The following is a 17,709-nucleotide window of genomic DNA, read 5'->3' as shown; positions in this document are numbered from 1 at the left end:
GGAGAGATTGAATTCCGTTAAATAGTGCATCTTTCCTGTGGAACTTTTCTCAGGCTTTCTCGGGCTAACCTAAGAGGTGACCTAACAATGCAAAGCAGCAGAGTATTTAGGGATTCAACTGTGCTATAAAAGAAAGGCTGTACAGAAAAGAAAAAGAAGAATGAGATATAATCTAAAAAGCTATGTCAGCTTTTCCTTTGGGCTGTTTTGTAAATGCCCTTCCTGTCATCACGCTGTACAGAAGAACGGCGAAAGGACTCTAGTTTTAAACACTGCACCTGCTGCAACCAGATTTTAATATGGAAGTTTGATGAAGTGTTTTTTTTTTCCCCCATTTCAAACAGAATAAAAACACAAAACTTCTCACAAAGATCTGAATAGCTTTCTCTACTGGAGCAGAAAGTCGGTAGATGTGGGGGTGAGGGGGGTAGAGGGGAGACTACCTTCAGTGTAGGAGGGGGTGTCTATTGTGAGTTTAAAAAAAAAATTAAAAGAATCTCAAGCTGGCGTCAATAGTGTTGATGCCCAGTGTAGAGAAACCTCAAAATTATAACTTCCTAATTCTGTAATTTTGCACAGCAGAATCTTTACTGTATGGTTTCATCAAACATTAAAAAAAATGCAGTTCTAATTAGTTGTCAATTCAAACATTTGGATTCTACTGAACAATTGGACTGAAACTTAAGTCCCTTAGAAACACTATACTTTCTCTCAGGCATTTGTTAGCTCAGGTATAAAACTGTGAACTAGAAAATTAAATTAGCACAGTGATTTCATTTTTAAACATCCATGCTTTAATAAAAGAACAAAACTTTGAGCATTCGAATGACATATGTTCTTTATTTAACTTTCCAATTAATGGCTACAGAAATCAAAACTGGTTATATAAAAAGCCTACTGTGCTATTGACCACAGTGTCAAAATCTTTTCAGTAAGCATTGCAATTGGTTATTTAAAAAATGCAATTAAAATCCTGATTCTAGCATTACATGGTTTTATTTCAAAGGCTCTGAATGCGTAGGAAAATATAAGCGCATGCATGTAAAGTCATTTTTTTCAGGTCACTAAACAACATAATTGGGCAATCATTCCTAATGCCCATCTCTAAAGCTAGATTTTTTTATTTCTCTGTATTTTCTCCTGTTCACAATGAAGACTGAGGTCAAATGCACATTACAGGGATGCTGGCTTGTTGAATATACACCAGCTCTTCCGATTAGCTCCCTTGGAATTACAGTTACAGAGGTCAAACTCCCAAGTTCACCTTGAAATGATTCTCCATCTTAGAATAGCAGTCTAACTATTAAGTTTGGTGAACCATATGAAGTTGCCACTTGGGAAGGTCGATAAATATAAAATAGTGGCAATTTCATATGCTTCAACATAACACTAATGTCTAACCGCCTTACAGAACGTAAATATTTTACACCATTACATCTTCCGTTACTCCTCCCAGTCAAGCCTTCCCTAGTACAGAGCAGTTCTCGTAGCGATCCTCTAGGAACTATCTCTTACTCGGATTGGAACCGATTATCACAGTTACTTGCCTCTCGTGCCTCTTAATTCCTGGCAAGGCTTCCTAGCCAGGGATTTGGTTCTGTCTATACCTGGGTTGTGAGCGTCGCTAGCAATGAGGGTGTTGCGACGTGGTGAGTGTGAGAAAGAGGGAGAACTGGTAGTGGAGCTGTATCGTAAAACAGAGCCCCCTTAACACTAAATGTAAAGATAGAAAAAAGAAGACGCCCCTTTTATGGCAAAGTGCAAAGGAAATCGCATAGAAAACAGCAGAACATTCGGCCAAATCCTATGGGTAAATCTTTGCAATCTCAATAAAGTGCGTTCGCTTTGAAGTGTACGCCTGATTCAGTAAAGGACTCATGCTAGCAATTAGAAATTGGTCTTTTAGGTCCCCCATTTCATTTGCACCAAGAGAGAGGCGACTTTTAAGGGTGACGATAAATCTCCCTGAGCTTAAAAGGCAGAGAGGGCCAAAGTGTGAACTTTTTACTTCGGCAACGGAAGCGAGAAATCAGTGATTCATTAAAGCAGAGACCTCCTTGGAAGCTGGCAGAAGAGGAGGAAAAGAAGCTAATTATGCCTCCCTTTTCTGTGCTCACTCGGACCAGTTTATAATCTGCTGCTTTAGAGAGTTTATCCACAGCATCTTCTGCTTTCTCCCCCAGCCCTCCCCTCCTTCTGGGAGCCAGAGGGGGGTTAAAAACAGTCAGCCAAGCACCAAGCTCCAGGTGGCTCTGAAGTACTTCACTGCCAAAAGAAGGGAGAAAAAAAAAAAAAAAAATCCTACGCTGGAAAACAAGTGAGAAGGGGGCTCCCCAGAGGGGACTGGTTCAGGCTGGAGACAGCAAACTTGGGAAAGCCCGAGGAGCCAGCTCGCGCTGGTGGCCGGCGCAGCCAGCACACGGCCACTTTGCAGCAATTCGCCGGAGCTGGAGGCGCGGGGCGGAGGCTGCCTGCGGCCGCGGGGCCACACGGAAGGGACCCGGCAGCCCCCGGCTCCGCGCGGAGGCATCGCGCTCTCCCCTCCTTGCTCCCCTACTCTCCCCCCTCTCTCGGCCCCCTCCCCCTCCCGCTCCCTGGCGTTCCCAGCAGCCGAGGGTTTCAGATGTCCCACCGCCGTTTGACCCCCTCCCCCCGTTCCTCCACCCCTGCAAATGAGGTCTGACCAGCAGAGGCAGAGCCCACCTCTGGCTTAGAATCACTGACATTTAGACTCCAGGCTTCAACCTGTTTACAAGAGGGCTTTCCAAAGGAAGGGGGGGTGGGGAGGGAGAGAGGACCAAACAAAACACCAACCGCCATCTCCCCCAAACAAGAAGTGACTTTCTGGAGGCTTCAAATCAACAGGCACCACCAAAAAGAGAAAGCAAGACGGGGAAGGAAACATCGGCGACCGGCAGCTTGCCTCCAGTTCTGACAACCGCAGAGGGACGCGCTTTTAGAACTGGCTAGCGGGCTGGGGCTCTGCGGAGAGGGCCCAGAAGGTGCCAAGCCCAGAGAGGCGCAGACATCTCCCCCCAGCCTCCCACCCCAACCTCTGTGGGTTTTGTTCACCGTGCTGTCATCTGTTTTTCAGACCTTTTTTTGCATCTAACATGGTGAAGAAAGGGGTGAAGAAGAGAACAAAGTAACTCCTAGGGGAGTGAAGACCGCTGGTGACCGTGACCACCACCACCACCACCGCCGCCGCCGCCGCCGCCGCCACCAGCTCCTGCCATTGCGGCCACCCACGTTCACCATTCACCGGGAGACTCGAGAGGCGCTCGGCGGCGGGCCCGAGAAAGGAGCGAGGAGAGGCAGCCGGCCCTTCCGAGGAGTTATGGATGTTGGTGCATTCACTTCTGGCCAGATCTGCGCCCCGAGGGAGCTAACCAGCGGCCGCCACCTCCAGCTGTCTCCTTGCCTCGCACCAGGTCTTACCCGTCCAGTATGTTCCTTCTGATGAGACAATCTCCAGTGCCGAGAGTTTCAGTACAATGTGGAAATGGATACTGACACATTGTGCCTCAGCCTTTCCCCACCTGCCTGGCAGCGGCTGCTGCTTCTTGTTGCTGTTCTTGGTGTCTTCCATCCCTGTCACCTGCCCAGCCCTTGGTCAGGGCATGGTGTCACCAGAGGCCACCAACTCCTCTTCCTCCTCCTCCTCGTCCTCGTCCTCCGCGTCCTCGTCCTCCTTCTCCTCTCCTTCTAGTGCGGGGAGGCACGTGCGGAGCTACAATCACCTCCAAGGAGATGTCCGCTGGAGAAAGCTCTTCTCTTTTACCAAGTACTTTCTCAAGATCGAGAAGAACGGGAAGGTCAGCGGTACCAAGAAGGAGAACTGCCCGTACAGTAAGTAACAAATGCGCGCTCCCCTCCTTCCAATTATCCACCCCCCACCCCACAAGGGGGGGAAAATCTGTTCCAGATGTGGCCAGCTAAATATTTACGTCCCCAACCCCTGTAAAATGATTAAGTGGAATACTTTCACACTAAATCACTCCCCCCCATACATTGTGATGCCGCCCCCCCTCCCCTTGACGCAGCGCCCTCCACACCCCCCATTCCTTGCCACCCCATCTGCCCCGTCTCTCTCTCTCCGGCTTGTCATTCCCGGGACCACGCAGGGCGCTGGAGAGTTGTTGCTGCGCCTAGATGCCCCCCTCCGTCTCCATAGCCCTTCCGCACCTCATCTCAAGGTCCCCTTTCCCTCCCTTCTGGAACTGGCTCGAGTAAACACATTTGGTTTCTTTTCGCTGGCAATCTTATTAAGAGTTTTGGGACAGTTTTCTCAAGCTGAAAATAATTATCCGCTGTCAATTACAGGGGCTTTATGGGAGCTTTATTTAAGAAAGAAAAGTCAATTCCGCTGGCTCCCCACCCCCATCTCTTTACCCTACTACCTATCTAGACAGGAGTGCAAACATTTTTCTGGTTTTGATTTTTTTTTTTTTTCCCCTTGGCCCCTCCTGTTGGTTTGAGTGATTGCAGTCCATGAAGTTAGCTCTTCAGGCACCACCGCTGCTATTTGTCTTCTGCCTGCCTTCTCTCTCGGTAACATGATGCTCATGTCTGCATTGTCAATGGCATATGCGTTGCTTTGTGCTGTCCTGTTGTACTCGTTTCTTCTGAAACCTCTCATATTGCAGAGCCATACTCCTACAGCACTGTAAACATCTGGGACTGGATTCACACAGACCTCACACAAATTTCATTGTCATTCTTTTATTTTCAAAGTAAAAGTCATGAAGTCTGTTTCCATGGCTATAGTTTGTCCCATTGGATGAGGTTTTCTGCTCAGGATAAATTATGCCCTCTGCCCCATCCATTTTCCTTTCTCTCTCTCTTTCCTTCTTTAGCTTTCTCTTCTTTCTTTCTTGCAGGGGTGTGGGCTGGGTAGGGGGAGGGAGAACTAGAAGAGGAGAGGTGGATATTGTGTCTCTTCTTGAATCAGTCCAGCAAAGCCAGATTACTCTGTTGGCTTCCTTTCCTAGTTACTTTCAAGTGGTGAGACTTACTCACCCTCTATTGATTGCTATTTGAAAGGATCCCGAGGCTATGTAACGACACACTGAAGACAGCAGACAATGACATTTAAACATCTTTAATGACCATTTAGCATTATCTCAATGGTCCTTCCAAGTTACCTTTTAAAGGGACCTTTATGTGTCAGTTGTTTGGGAATTTCTTGCCAACTAACTTAAATACGTAGGTCGGACATTCCAAGATACACTGGCCCAGAAAAGTATCTGGTACTAAGGGGAAAGACAGTTAATCGGAATTTAGCATTTTCTTTTTAAATAAAGATCTACAGGCATTAAGACTTAGATTTCTTATTTGGCGATCCACATATATTCAACATTAGCTTCTGTTCCTCTTCAGCTGCTGCTTCCATTTACTAAAATTAGCGATATGTTTATAAGTAATAAAAATACTTGTGAAAGTATCTTAAAATATTCCACCTAGTGTTTAACATAGAGGTGGTAAATAGTCCATTACCTATTTTTTTCCATTCTGATTCATAGAAAGTGGCTGAAATAATGTCATTTATGATTTTTTTGTTTGAAAGTCATTTGTTACCTGAATTCATTAGATACTGCGTTTAGATGGTATAGTTGTTGTTTAAAATTTAATACCTTTGTTCACTTCTAAAACAAAATAGTTGTGCTGTCATCCAGGTAGAATTATGAGGAAGAAGTAAGCTAAACACTTGCTGAGGAGTGAGCTGGGAGTTAAAAAAAAAAAATGCCCATTGACTGAAACTCTTCTTTGTATTTTTAGTTCATGGAGATAAATATATTTTCAAAGTGTTAACCCTGGGCAAAATTCTGGTTTTTTTTTTTTTAGACACTAACTTGATTTTGCTATTGGTATATTTTAAGTGTCTTTATGACATGATATAAAGACCAATCTATACTAGTTTATTCATGCAACTGAAATTAATATTTTCTAAAATAATAATCATGTGTGCTTATTTAATAAAATGATTGCCAGGGATATAAATTGAATTATATTTTTATAGTAAGAATTATCTGCAAAGAGAAGGGTATACAATTTTTATTGCATAAAAACTAGTGTGGAAAATTTCCATTCTAACTGTCCAAAGTACAATAATATCTCTTCCATATGATAAAGTATAGCAATAGCCCTTGTTAAAATATCATATCTTATATAGTAATGCAATCATAATCAGTGGTTGAAAATGAAAGGGGGTGGGGCTTACTCTGTTAAATAATGTCAAACCACAAATAACTTAGGCTTTCCAAGAACATCTGCATCAAGACATAGCAAGTGAAAAGTAGAGGTTGAAAAAGCCTTAATTTCACATGTGGCTGGCTAATCAGAACACTGCTACAATTTCCAGCTGGACTGATTCAGCTGAACTACATGGTATCATTAAGATATTGTCTAAATGTTACATAATTACATGTGAGCAAACTTTTGCCATGCCTACAGGGTAACCAGCCAGCCAGCCCACCAAATGGTAGCCTGTTAAATATTAGGTTTCTGAAGAGTGTCAGTTCCTTGTCCAAAAACCACTTTTCAGTAACATTTTCCTAAACAAGTTATTAATTATTCTCAATATACAAAGCTGTTCTTTTGAGGTTTGCTTATTTGAAGCTTAATTTTCTTTGTTACTTTTGACCCTGGTATTATTGCTGCTAAAATACAGTAACAGCTTATCTAAGAGGTTACATGTTTGGGATGTCCTGGGTAATTAAACAACTGCTTTATTGGCTTTTTGCCAGCAAAATACTAACAAAAGGGAAGTAAAGAAATCACCCATAAGCATTGCAAAATCATTTTTAACTTCTACCTCCAAAGCTGGTTCCCAGAAATTGGATGGTTCTAAAAATGTGATATGGGCTAAAGAAACTCTTCTCAATTTGCTCAATTTGGGTGATTATAACCTTTTTTTTTTAGTGGAAGGGTTAGTTTTGGGTTTGCTTCTATGCCATTATATGAAAATAGAATAAAGGGAGCAGAGATGAATTATGGTTCTTCTGCTAGAAGTCTGAGAAAACTTGAATAATTTAGAATAGCTGTAGTGTATCTGTCACTAGATGTGCTTAGGCTCATTTAAGTTTGTTTTATCATTATTTATATCTAGAGCTTTGCCCTTGAAACATTACTATTCAGCTCCAGTTCTGGCCCCCTAGAAAGGCTGGATACATCTGTTAGGTACCCTTGCAACTGGGACTGGTAGACTTATTTCTGGATGTGAGTGGACCGTGGGCTTCTCTCATGGTTGTCACTTGTAGAAAACGGGAGTTAGTAAAAAGAAAATGTATCCCTAAATTTGAGAGATCCAAGAATGGCTGTCCTCAAAATGGAAAGCCACAGTGCTTATGAGTCTTTGCGGGAAAGGAGTTTGGGAAACAACATAGAAATCAGTATGTACTGCATAGCATGTACCTATTTCTTCAATATATAATTTAACACATAATGGTCCTATAATTTAGATATAACTATTCACATTTTTTCAAAGTAAACTGAAAAAAGGAAATTAACCCAAGGTCATTCAACTGGAAATTGGCAGAGTCAGGTCAAGACCAAATCTATTTGGTTATATTATTTCTTTTACCTCCACTACTGGCAATATTGATGCCACTATATTTGAATTAGACACCTCAAAACTCTAAAAAACAAATTATCCAAAATCTTAATCACTTCTTGCTATGAACACCAACAGTTCTTCAGGTTCAAACTGGAACAGTAGTAAATTGAGAGAGGAACAGAAATGAAACATGTTCAAGGTATCCTCACTGCAGGTGGCTACATGGTATCAGACAAGGTCAGTGCATTCTCTAAGTGAAGTATCTCTTAATATTTTGTTTGGGAATATATTTGCTTATGGAAACACAGAATGCATGTACATGGATCTCACCTCTTTAACAGGGCATTAGAAATACATGACCATTTAAGAAAAATCCATGAATGTCATTGTATATAGTAACTGTTTACAGCTGAGGGCAAAATGTTTAATTATTCCCACATGTAATAAAATAATTTGATTGTAAATAACAGTGTGAAATTGGGCTTTTGCAGAAACTTCTGATACATGACTCTAAAAAGGACAAAATCGTAGAGACCTCAAGCTACATATATGTCTGTCTCTGTGTGTGTGTGTGTGTGTATAGAAAGAGAGAGAAAGACAAGCTATATATATATATAAAGAAAGTTTTAAAATGAGTCTGCAAATCAAAAAGGTACTTCACCTCATATAAATGACAAATTACTGTCTAGGATTAAAGGTTTGCATTATTACTTTTAAATCAGGACTAGGACTTAACTGTAGGAAGTTAAATAATGTGAGAAAGTAATTATGGAGGAAAATAGGGACTTGAATATCATCTCCTAATAAATATACAATGGATTTTTGGAAAGAAAACCTATATACAACTTATGGCTTCCTCTGGTGTCTTATTTAAGTTGTAGTCATTTCTAGAGTTTGGTTGCATAATTTATAACTGGCAGCACTTAATCATGCGCATTGAAGATTTATGAAGGTGGAAGGCACTGTACTTAATGTTTACATGACACTGTCCTGTTACCTTTACTGCATTCCTACCATATGGACCTTCCACTTTGATGGCTTTATCATAAATCCATTAAAAAATACACATAGTTTCCTTTTCATAAATCTGATTTATAACCTACTAGAAGAAACCCAAGAAAACAGTTGGCAGAAATCACATGCTAACATTAGAGTATGAGAATTCAGAAATGCTAAACTTTAGGTAGGTCTTGGGTATTTTAGGAATCTATTAGGCAAAGGTATGGATCACTCTTTAAAAACAGGTGTTTTCAAAATGATGTTTAAGCACAGAATTTAAAAGAGAAACTGGGTCTTCTAGAATGAAGGAAACTCCATCACATGCATAGTTTCTTCTATATTTTTACTGTCTGGTTTAGAGCAAAAAGGCTTATTCCAGTTCATTTTTTTTAGTGTTTAATGAACTTATAGTAGAATATGAATGAGCACTTTAAATTCCTGCACAGTTACCTTAATGTGCAGAGGCAAATCCCATTTATTATCCAAACGTCTGACTTTCCACAAGCCAAAATGTTGGAAAAAAGTTGACAGCTCATTTGAAATGGAGTTAATGTTCCTCACATTTATGAGCTGCCTGTGAATATCTACATCTTTCCTAAGCCTTAAATGTCTGTATGCTTATCCAAAATTTTAGTACAAATGAGATTTCTTTATTATGCTTCAGAAGGAAGAGTAATACATGTGTATTAGTTCAAAGTGATTTTAATCTATCTTAACATTAATTCTGTGAACTTTGTAATGAGGAGTAATTCAGATGACGTTTTTAGTATTACTGTTCCAACATTTGTTAGCATTAACAGTTGATACTTGCTTAATATAAGTAAGTAAAATATTAGCATTTCCCTCCCAGAAATTAAAGTTCTCTTTTAATTTTCCAGTAAGATGGGACATAAGATTTATGTTTACGTAATTTTAATACAGCTTTATCACAGTCTAGCATATCTAGAAGATAATGAACCTCATTTTGTCTCAAGTCCTTTATGCAGAAAAATCTTCATTTTTCATGGTATACTGCAATGATTTAAGATCGTTTACACTTACCATTTGACCAGTGGTGTTTGTTACTTGGTTTTGCCAATCAAAAATACTTACTTTTCATGATTGGCACTCTTTTTTTTTTTTTTTAGTGCCTGTTACCTTTACTTGTGCCAGTCAGTCAGGATGACAAGTGACAACCTAGAAATAGGCCTTTAAAGTTAGTGAGAGAAAATATATCTGCATCTTGGGAAGTCATCAGTGACACTCTGATCAAGAATTAATGAATACAAAATGTCGATGCTTTATAGAATCAGTTTAAAACCAAATATTTAATCAGTACAGAGTTGACACAAATAGAAAGTTTCAAGATATCTAAAAGGGAGCCAGGTCATCCACCAAATAATGGCCTTAAAGGCTCCCTTGCCTTTAAATCAGGTCAGTTGTGTTCTTTCTTTGAACACTGTGTTCTAATTGGAACAATAAATCAAAGAAGACACTCAGAGTAGATTCCCATGTAAGGTGGACAACTGGACAGTGACTTTTTACTGCTGCTAACACGTGCATCCAATTACCATTTGAAAGATTCATAGTGCTGGCAGTAAAGCATTGCCTTATTTTATAGTTCACCTAATAATTCTTCAGCCTAAATCTGTCCACCTTTACCTATATCTAATCTGTCAGTATGTGTGTTATCATTAACGAGGAATTTTCAAATGTTTGGCATGCTTCCTACAGTGAATGATGACACTGAGCGATTAATGAACCATTTAATTAACCATAATAGAAGAGGCAAAGTATTGATTAAGTCAATATATCCCCAACTTCAGGTAACTGTCAACTAAATATAACCCAATAATTGCACCACAACTATCACTTAATTGTGAATGGTGTGGGTTAACTGCAACTTAATTACAAGTAGCAATGGTTAACTGCAAAATTGAGAACTTTTTTTAAAAGGCATTTTCCTGTAATCATTATTTTCTTTCAAGCACCTGGTGTTAACATGCTTTACTGAAAAACATACGTGTTAGTTCATCCTTAGCCTTTTTTGATGCATTGCCCCTGTTTGAGGATAACCTGACCTATTCATAGAGTCTCTACAATTTAAGGCTCACCAAATTCTAATAGTTCTGTCTTGAGGCATTTATACAGCTGAACTATTAGACATCTGTGATAGCCCTGCCTTTGAGGCAGTGTGAACCCATGATACTTTTTCAGTCCTTCATTATTTTCCTCCTCTTTTTCTTGTCCCCCCCCACCCCACCCCACCCCACCCCACATTTTCCCTGGTTTCCAAACCCTTTCCATACCATTTAGGTCAGGGAAAGTCATCATCATTGCTTATAATATGACATATCATGTCATATTGTATTTGGAGCCAGCAGTCTCAACCTTTTTGGATGTGCAACATCCAAGACAGCTTATATTCTATGCATGAAAGTCTTCAGCAATGTAAATTCCACATACTCCATCAGGAGTCTCTTCTCAGTTTGAATCTCCAGTGAATTCTCCCTTATCCCAGCACTCAGGTCAATTTCTTATAGCTTTGCCTTTAGTGAAATAGGCAAACCACAGATAAGTACCTTCTGCAAATGAATGCTGTCTGGTTACTAAATCATCCTCTTGTATTTTTCCCCAGATTAAATATTCTGTTTCCAATAACTCTCTTTGCAGGTTCATTTTACCTTTCTTTTAACTTGTTTTAGTACATGTAACACTTACTAGCTACTTTGTCAATTTCCTTACATTTTTTTGTCTTTGTCTGGACTCCTATAAGAGAAAGTGAAGATGATTTAGGGAATCAAATAACTATTCCTCTTCTATTTTAGTCATCATTTATCTCTAAGAAGATGAATGCTAACCATAAAGGCCTTTACTATTTCCAACTTCCGTGATTTCCCTTAAATTACAAAGCTTCTCTGTACATCCCTGTCAAATGTTAACTTTTAAAAATAAAACACATTTTCTCATTAATAATGGCTATCAAAGGGGAAAAAATGTAAAATACACATATTCCAGACTGACCAAATATAGAAATGCACATATCTTCGTTGGAAAAATATTAAGACACCTACAGGAGTTAGAATTTGAATTAATAGATACATGTATGTTCATATTTCTTTCAAGGAAGAGTCTTTTTGTACTGATTGCTGAATTAAATTTATTTTTATTATATACAGAATCTGACTATATAAGTTAGATTGCTCTGTTACCATAATAATTAAAAGTCAAGCTTCTTTTTACGATTGATTTCAACTTAAAAAAAACACACTTATTTCAAAGTATATAGATATATAGATGTAGATATATTTCCAAAGCCTAAATTGCTTCGATTTATTGATAGAATTATTAAAAGAAAAATGAATATTTTGTAACATGGGGAAAATGGTGACACATGATATTAATTTACAAACTATTTCTCATCTAAAGTGAGCTATATTTACTATGTTATTAATAACAGTAATTACCAATGTAGTAAACCAGATTTCTAGGGATTTTTTGAAACATCTCCGTAGAAGGGTATGATTCTACAAATATGAAAAAAAAAAGTGCTAAGCATGTTGATCAAATTATGGAATAAAAACCTGATAAACAAAACTACAGAAGTGCTCCCAAGCTGAAGCAAGAGAGATGGTAAAGAACATATAATTAGAATGTTCGAAGCCAGAAGAAAAGCAGAAGAAGCCAGAGAGCATTTAGACACAGACTGTGGAAGGAGGAGGACATGCTTTGCTAGAGTGATGGAGACAAGGGTTTTGAACTCCCAGGAAAGAGATCAGGCTAATGAGTAGCGCTGCAAAAGGGCTGACATGACAAGAAAGGTGTGAGGGAAATATAACCCAAGCCCTGGCATTTGACTGCATGTTAAATTAACTGAAATGAGAACCTGTGATCTAAAAGGAATCCTACAGAAGTAATCACAGCCATGGTATCAAAGTAAGAAAGGCCAAGTCCAGAGTTCCTGCTAAAGAGGCAGTAGGAAAGAGGGATTAAAAGTGTGGGCTTTGATTAAAAGTGACTACAAGTATGGCCCTGGATTGCAAAGACGCTTTAAAGACACAGAAGTGGGTGTAGTTGAGGCTTTGAACTGCCAGACAATAGTGTATGACTTGGGCAAGTTGTTATCAGTAAAACAGCAACATTGACAATACCTTCCTCTTTCCTATATGGTAATGATTAAATGAGATTATTCATTCATTCAGCAGAAATTGAGTGCCGCTTTGTGTCAGATACTGTGTGACATGTACATACAGTACTGAAAAACAGTGCTGGTTTTGCTCTCACAGAGCTTCACTCTAAAGACAGTGACCAAAATTAAAAAAAAGAAAGAAGAAAGAAAGAAAGAAAGAAAGAAAGAAAGAAAGAAAGAAAGAAAGAAAAAAACAAGTAAACAAAGATGTGATGAAAAATTGGGGTAAATGCTATGGAAGAAACAAGTAGTGTCCTCTAAAAGAAAACAACTGGGAACTATTCTAAACCTCACGGCTAAGAGGCATTTGAAGGTGGGAGGTGGAGATGGGAAGAGTATGGGGAGCGATGCCTCCTCCAAGAAGTACAGAATCGGCACACTGAGCCTGGGATTTGGTGAGAAGTTTGCAGAAGTCAGACTTAATGCATGAATAGCTTAATGGTGCCTGGTGCTTAATAAGGCCTCAGCAAATGGGCATTATGTAAAGAAAATGTAAGGATTATGCTCCCCTTTGTTTTAAGGGAAAGGATCAGGAAAACAACTAGCAGATTATTTGCTGAAGTGGGAAGTAAAAATATTGGAACTGAAGAAAGTGGCAGGAATGAGGAATACACCTGGCATTTTTAGAAAAAGAAAATATTAGAACATCTGAAATTATTTAAGATTTGCAATTGTAGCATCTGTAATGCTCTAAAGTTTGGGGGGAAAGAGTAAAGGTCTGGTTTAATAGACTAGTAGCAGATATTGGAAAATTGAAGATAATTTGAGGAGAGAGAGAAGAGTTGAAAATAAAGAAGATAAAAAATGTGTTAAAAGGACATATTGTAAAAAAACAAAGGAAAAGAAACAGGGACAAAACAGGTAACTGTAGAGACTGGAGAAAGGCAGATTACTGCAGAAAAGGCAAAAAGAGAAAAGTGACTCTAGGTGAAATATTTCAAGACAAACTATGCTTCAAGTTATGATATGGTTTTGAGCCAGGATTATCACAGATGCTCAGCTCTCAGTAAATTCGGTAGTTAAGGTTCTTGTTTCTCATCCCATGACTGTGACCTTTTTGGCCCATAGCCTCAAAGGGTTTACAATCTAGAGATAGAGACAGGAAATCTTCACAAGGGGTTGGAAGATAATATAAAACATTTATACTAACCACCAAGAAGCAGGGCAGAAACGAAGTGAACAGCAACCCATGGGATTCATGAATGACATGGGCGGGATCACACTGAGGATAAGGACTCCAGCTAGACACCAATAGAGAGGAGCAAGAATGTCCTAAAAGAGGGCACAGAAGCATGTGGGCACAAAACCTTACGTGAAGTTTCCAGGCAATAACAGGTAGGCAAACGGGGTGGAGCAGAGTTTACAGGCTGGGGTTACCTTATGAAACACAAAGTATAATACACTAGAAAGTGTTGTCATGTGTGTGGGGGGTAATATAAATACCCTTGTATTCGAGGACTTCACTTTTCTGCTACAATATTACATTAAGAGTTTTCATTTAAAATTAGACTTTTTCATTTGTTTTACTTTTTGAAGTAAAGGAAAAACAAAGAGAAGGCAAAGAAATATTTTACATGGCTATATAAATTATAGTATAATAGACATAACCTAAACATTGAAATTCTAGCTTGATCAGCCAAACAAACCAAAACCCAAAACTGATTTTATACTAGGGACACGAAATAGTTCTTCTGATCTACCCCAAATGGCATCTTCTTTAGCGCTCATCATTACTTAAAAATTTTAAATAGTCCCTACTGCAGAAGTTCTTAAAATATACGTAGTGCTGGGAAGGGTTTTGTCATTTCTCAGCAGATTCCCAAAGACAACTACTGAACCCTCAACAGTACTTGCTCCCATTGTGTATTTCTTCTTGTCATTCTTGTTCTAAATTAGCTCACACTCACCTGGTTTAGGTTATTAGGAAAAGAAACAAAGTAGATACAGCTCCTTTTCTTGCAAAAGAATATACTTAAATATTTTTAAAACAAACGAGGAGTAAGACACAGACAGCAAATATGCAGCTGCCCCCAAGATGAAGACCATGAGCTTTGGAGACCAACTTCTTGATACAGAATCAGGATTCTAACCCTCGGTAGCTTTGGACAAATTACCGGGTTGTGATCTTTGCAACTATTAAGTGAAGATAATAACATCACCCACCTCATCACTGTTGGCAGGATGAGATTATAAATGTGAAATTCTCAATACAGGGCTTGGCGCGTTTTAAGAGCTCAAAATGTTAGCTCTCATTACCCTTTTATGCTATGACTACTGTGTTGTTTTTAATTATGTCATTTTCTGAAAGGATCGCTAAGTCATGGCCTAATGTAAGATTAGACAGAAAACTGATTATCATACAACTTTACTTCATTTTATAGTTTATAAGGCATTTATATTCATGTGTTCATGAGTTGATTCTCAGAAAAATTCTATAAAATGGATAAAATAGTCATTGTTACTCCCATACTATATTTAGAGGAGAAAACGGAGTCTAAAAGTTACGGTGCCAGGCTCAAGTGAGATAGTTAGCATAAGTGGGTCAGGATTGAAACCTAGGCTAGGCTCAGCAAGGGTGACCTTCTGCCTTGGTGTGCTGGGACAGTCTCAATATGTGCCTCTCACACTGGCATATTAATAATGGCACCCTGTTCACTCTCGAAGGCTCACATTACAAAATCACCCTTAGCCAGTTTGCCTCTGTGTAAGGCATAAACCTACACAAGCCAGTCCCCTATTAAATACTTGAATTTCTTCACAATGTCCTTAGAACAAGATCTACATTCCTTAACATGTCCTGTAAGGCCCTCAGGACTTGTTCCCTACTGATTCCCCACCCCATTTCTTACTATACTCCCCATGATAGACATACTGAGTAGATGTTAGTTCCAGAACATGCCTTGTCCCCTCATGTCCAGACCTCACACACACAACGAGATCTAGCTGGAGTTCTATTTCTCTCCTTGTCCCTAGCACTCCTTCCTGTCAAAATCCTGTTAGATGTCATCTCTAGGAGGCCTTCCCGAACACTCCCCAAACATTTTGTCTCTAGTATTTTAACGCACTTTCACACTTGATTAGTTGACCCATCTAGTTTCCTCATACACAGAAGGCCTGTTGAGGGTAAGGACTGTACATATTATATTGACCTTCACATGTGAGCCCTCCATACAGAGTCTAGTATGCAATGGGTCCTTCCTATATATTTACTAAGTAAAAATTGTTGTTTTTAACTGCATATCCTCGATCCAAATCACTTAGACTCTTTGGTTCAGTCACTTGGTCTGGAAAGCATGATTAATACACCGCCTACCCAAAAAAATATGGTTGAAGTAAATTATCTTTTAAAATTATATTAGGTTCTAAGTTCTACAGTTCTGAGAACTCAGAAAATGTTAGGTCCATCATTACCTAATTGAAAGTTAAGTACTTAAATTCATACAAACTTCTGAATGGATATATTATGTAACCCTTGAAATGGATTCTTTCCCACATTTCTCCAGATTTCCTAAAGTTACTATTGACTATGGTCAGTGGATATAAATGATGACTTTATTCTCTTTTAAAATTGATGCTGGCTGTAAGATACTTTTTGTTTCAGAGTTATAGTTGGATACTGGAGTAATTTTAGGAATTAAGAAATGAGGGGTGCCTGGGTGGCTCAGTCATTAAGCGTCTGCCTTCGGCTCAGGTCATGATCCCAGGGTCCTGGGATCGAGCCCCGCATCGGGCTCCCTGCTCAGTGGGAAGCCTGCTTCTCCCTCTCCCACTCCCCCTGCTTGTGTTCCCTCTCTCTCACTGTGTCTCTGTCAAATAAATAAACAACAAAAAAAAAATCTTAAAAAAAAAAAAAAGAGAAATTCTTGGTAATTCATTTAGAGAAGAAGACTGTACTGCAAAGAGTGGGAGTAAAAGCATATGGTTCATAGTCTTGGTCGTGTCAAAACATTTGCTGTGCAGTCTCAGGCAAGCCATTTACTTTAATGTGACCTCAGACACCTAATCTATGGAATGAGTGCATTGAACTAAATTATTATTAAAATATTTTTATTCAATACACTCATTGCCTAGATTAAGTACCAGATTCTGCAAGCATACAGATATCAGGAGATAACAACTATGATATGCTGAATAATAGCCACCCAAAGATATTAAGTCCTAATTCCCAGAGCCCGTGAATGCTACTTTTTATGGTAAAATTTTTGCAGGTGTGATTGAGTTAAGGGTTTGTAGATGAAGAGATGATCCTACATTATCCAGATGGGCCTTACATGCTGGCACTTGTTCTTATTATAAAAGAAAAAGGGAGATTAGACACACACAGAAGGCAGTTCAGTGATGGAAACAGAAAAAAGAGAGACTTAAAGATGTGATGCTTTGGGCGCCTGGGTGGCTCAGTTGGTTAAGCGACTGCCTTCGGCTCAGGTCATGATCCTGGAGTCCCGGGATCGAGTCCCGCATTGGGCTCCCTGCTCGGCAGGGAGTCTGCTTCTCCCTCTGACCCTCCTCCCTCTCATGCCCTCTGTCTCTCATTCTCTCTCTCTCAAATAAATAAATAAATAAATCTTTAAAAAAAAAAAAAAAGATGTGATGCTTTGCTTTTGGAAGGAAATGTGAATGAACCCAAGGAATGTTGCTGTAGAAGCTGGAAGAGGAGAGAGAGACTCCTGCAGAGCCTATGGAAGGAGGTTGGCCATTCCGATACCTTCATCTGAGCCCAGTCAAATGGATATTGGGCTTCTGGCCTCCGGGCTGTGAAAGAATCAATTACTATTGCCTTAAGACACCAACTTTTTAGTAATTTGTTACAGCAGTCAAAGGAAACTAATACAGATTTTGATACCTCAGAGTGGCATGCTGCTATAACAAATACCTAAAAGTGTGGAAGTGACTTTGGAATTGGATCATGGATATAGGCGGAAAGAATTCTGAGACACATGACAGAGAAAGCCTAGATTGTCTTAAACAGACTTCTGTAGAAATACAG

At 39.3% G+C, this 17,709-nt stretch overlaps 1 protein-coding gene across 1 annotated transcript in view; it reads left to right on the top strand.

Annotated features, from left to right (window-relative positions):
• The first annotated feature begins 2,797 nt into the window (after positions 1-2,797).
• LOC118006573 (fibroblast growth factor 10) overlaps positions 2,798-17,709 on the top strand; it is a 78,794-nt gene continuing 63,882 nt past the window's right edge. Inside the window, exon 1 of the mRNA XM_034999298.1 lies at positions 2,798-3,849. Coding sequence (XP_034855189.1) covers positions 3,495-3,849 — 355 coding nt within the window. The 5' untranslated portion in view covers positions 2,798-3,494. The remainder of the gene's footprint in view (positions 3,850-17,709) is intronic.

The sequence above is a fragment of the Mirounga leonina genome, unplaced genomic scaffold (assembly GCF_011800145.1).
Source record: "Mirounga leonina isolate KUSES-001 unplaced genomic scaffold, KU_Mleo_1.0 Mir_97, whole genome shotgun sequence".
In the NCBI taxonomy this organism is placed as follows: Eukaryota; Metazoa; Chordata; class Mammalia; order Carnivora; family Phocidae; genus Mirounga; species Mirounga leonina.
The sequence above is the reverse complement of the archived record's forward strand: the minus strand, read 5'-3'. Positions and strand labels throughout refer to the sequence as shown.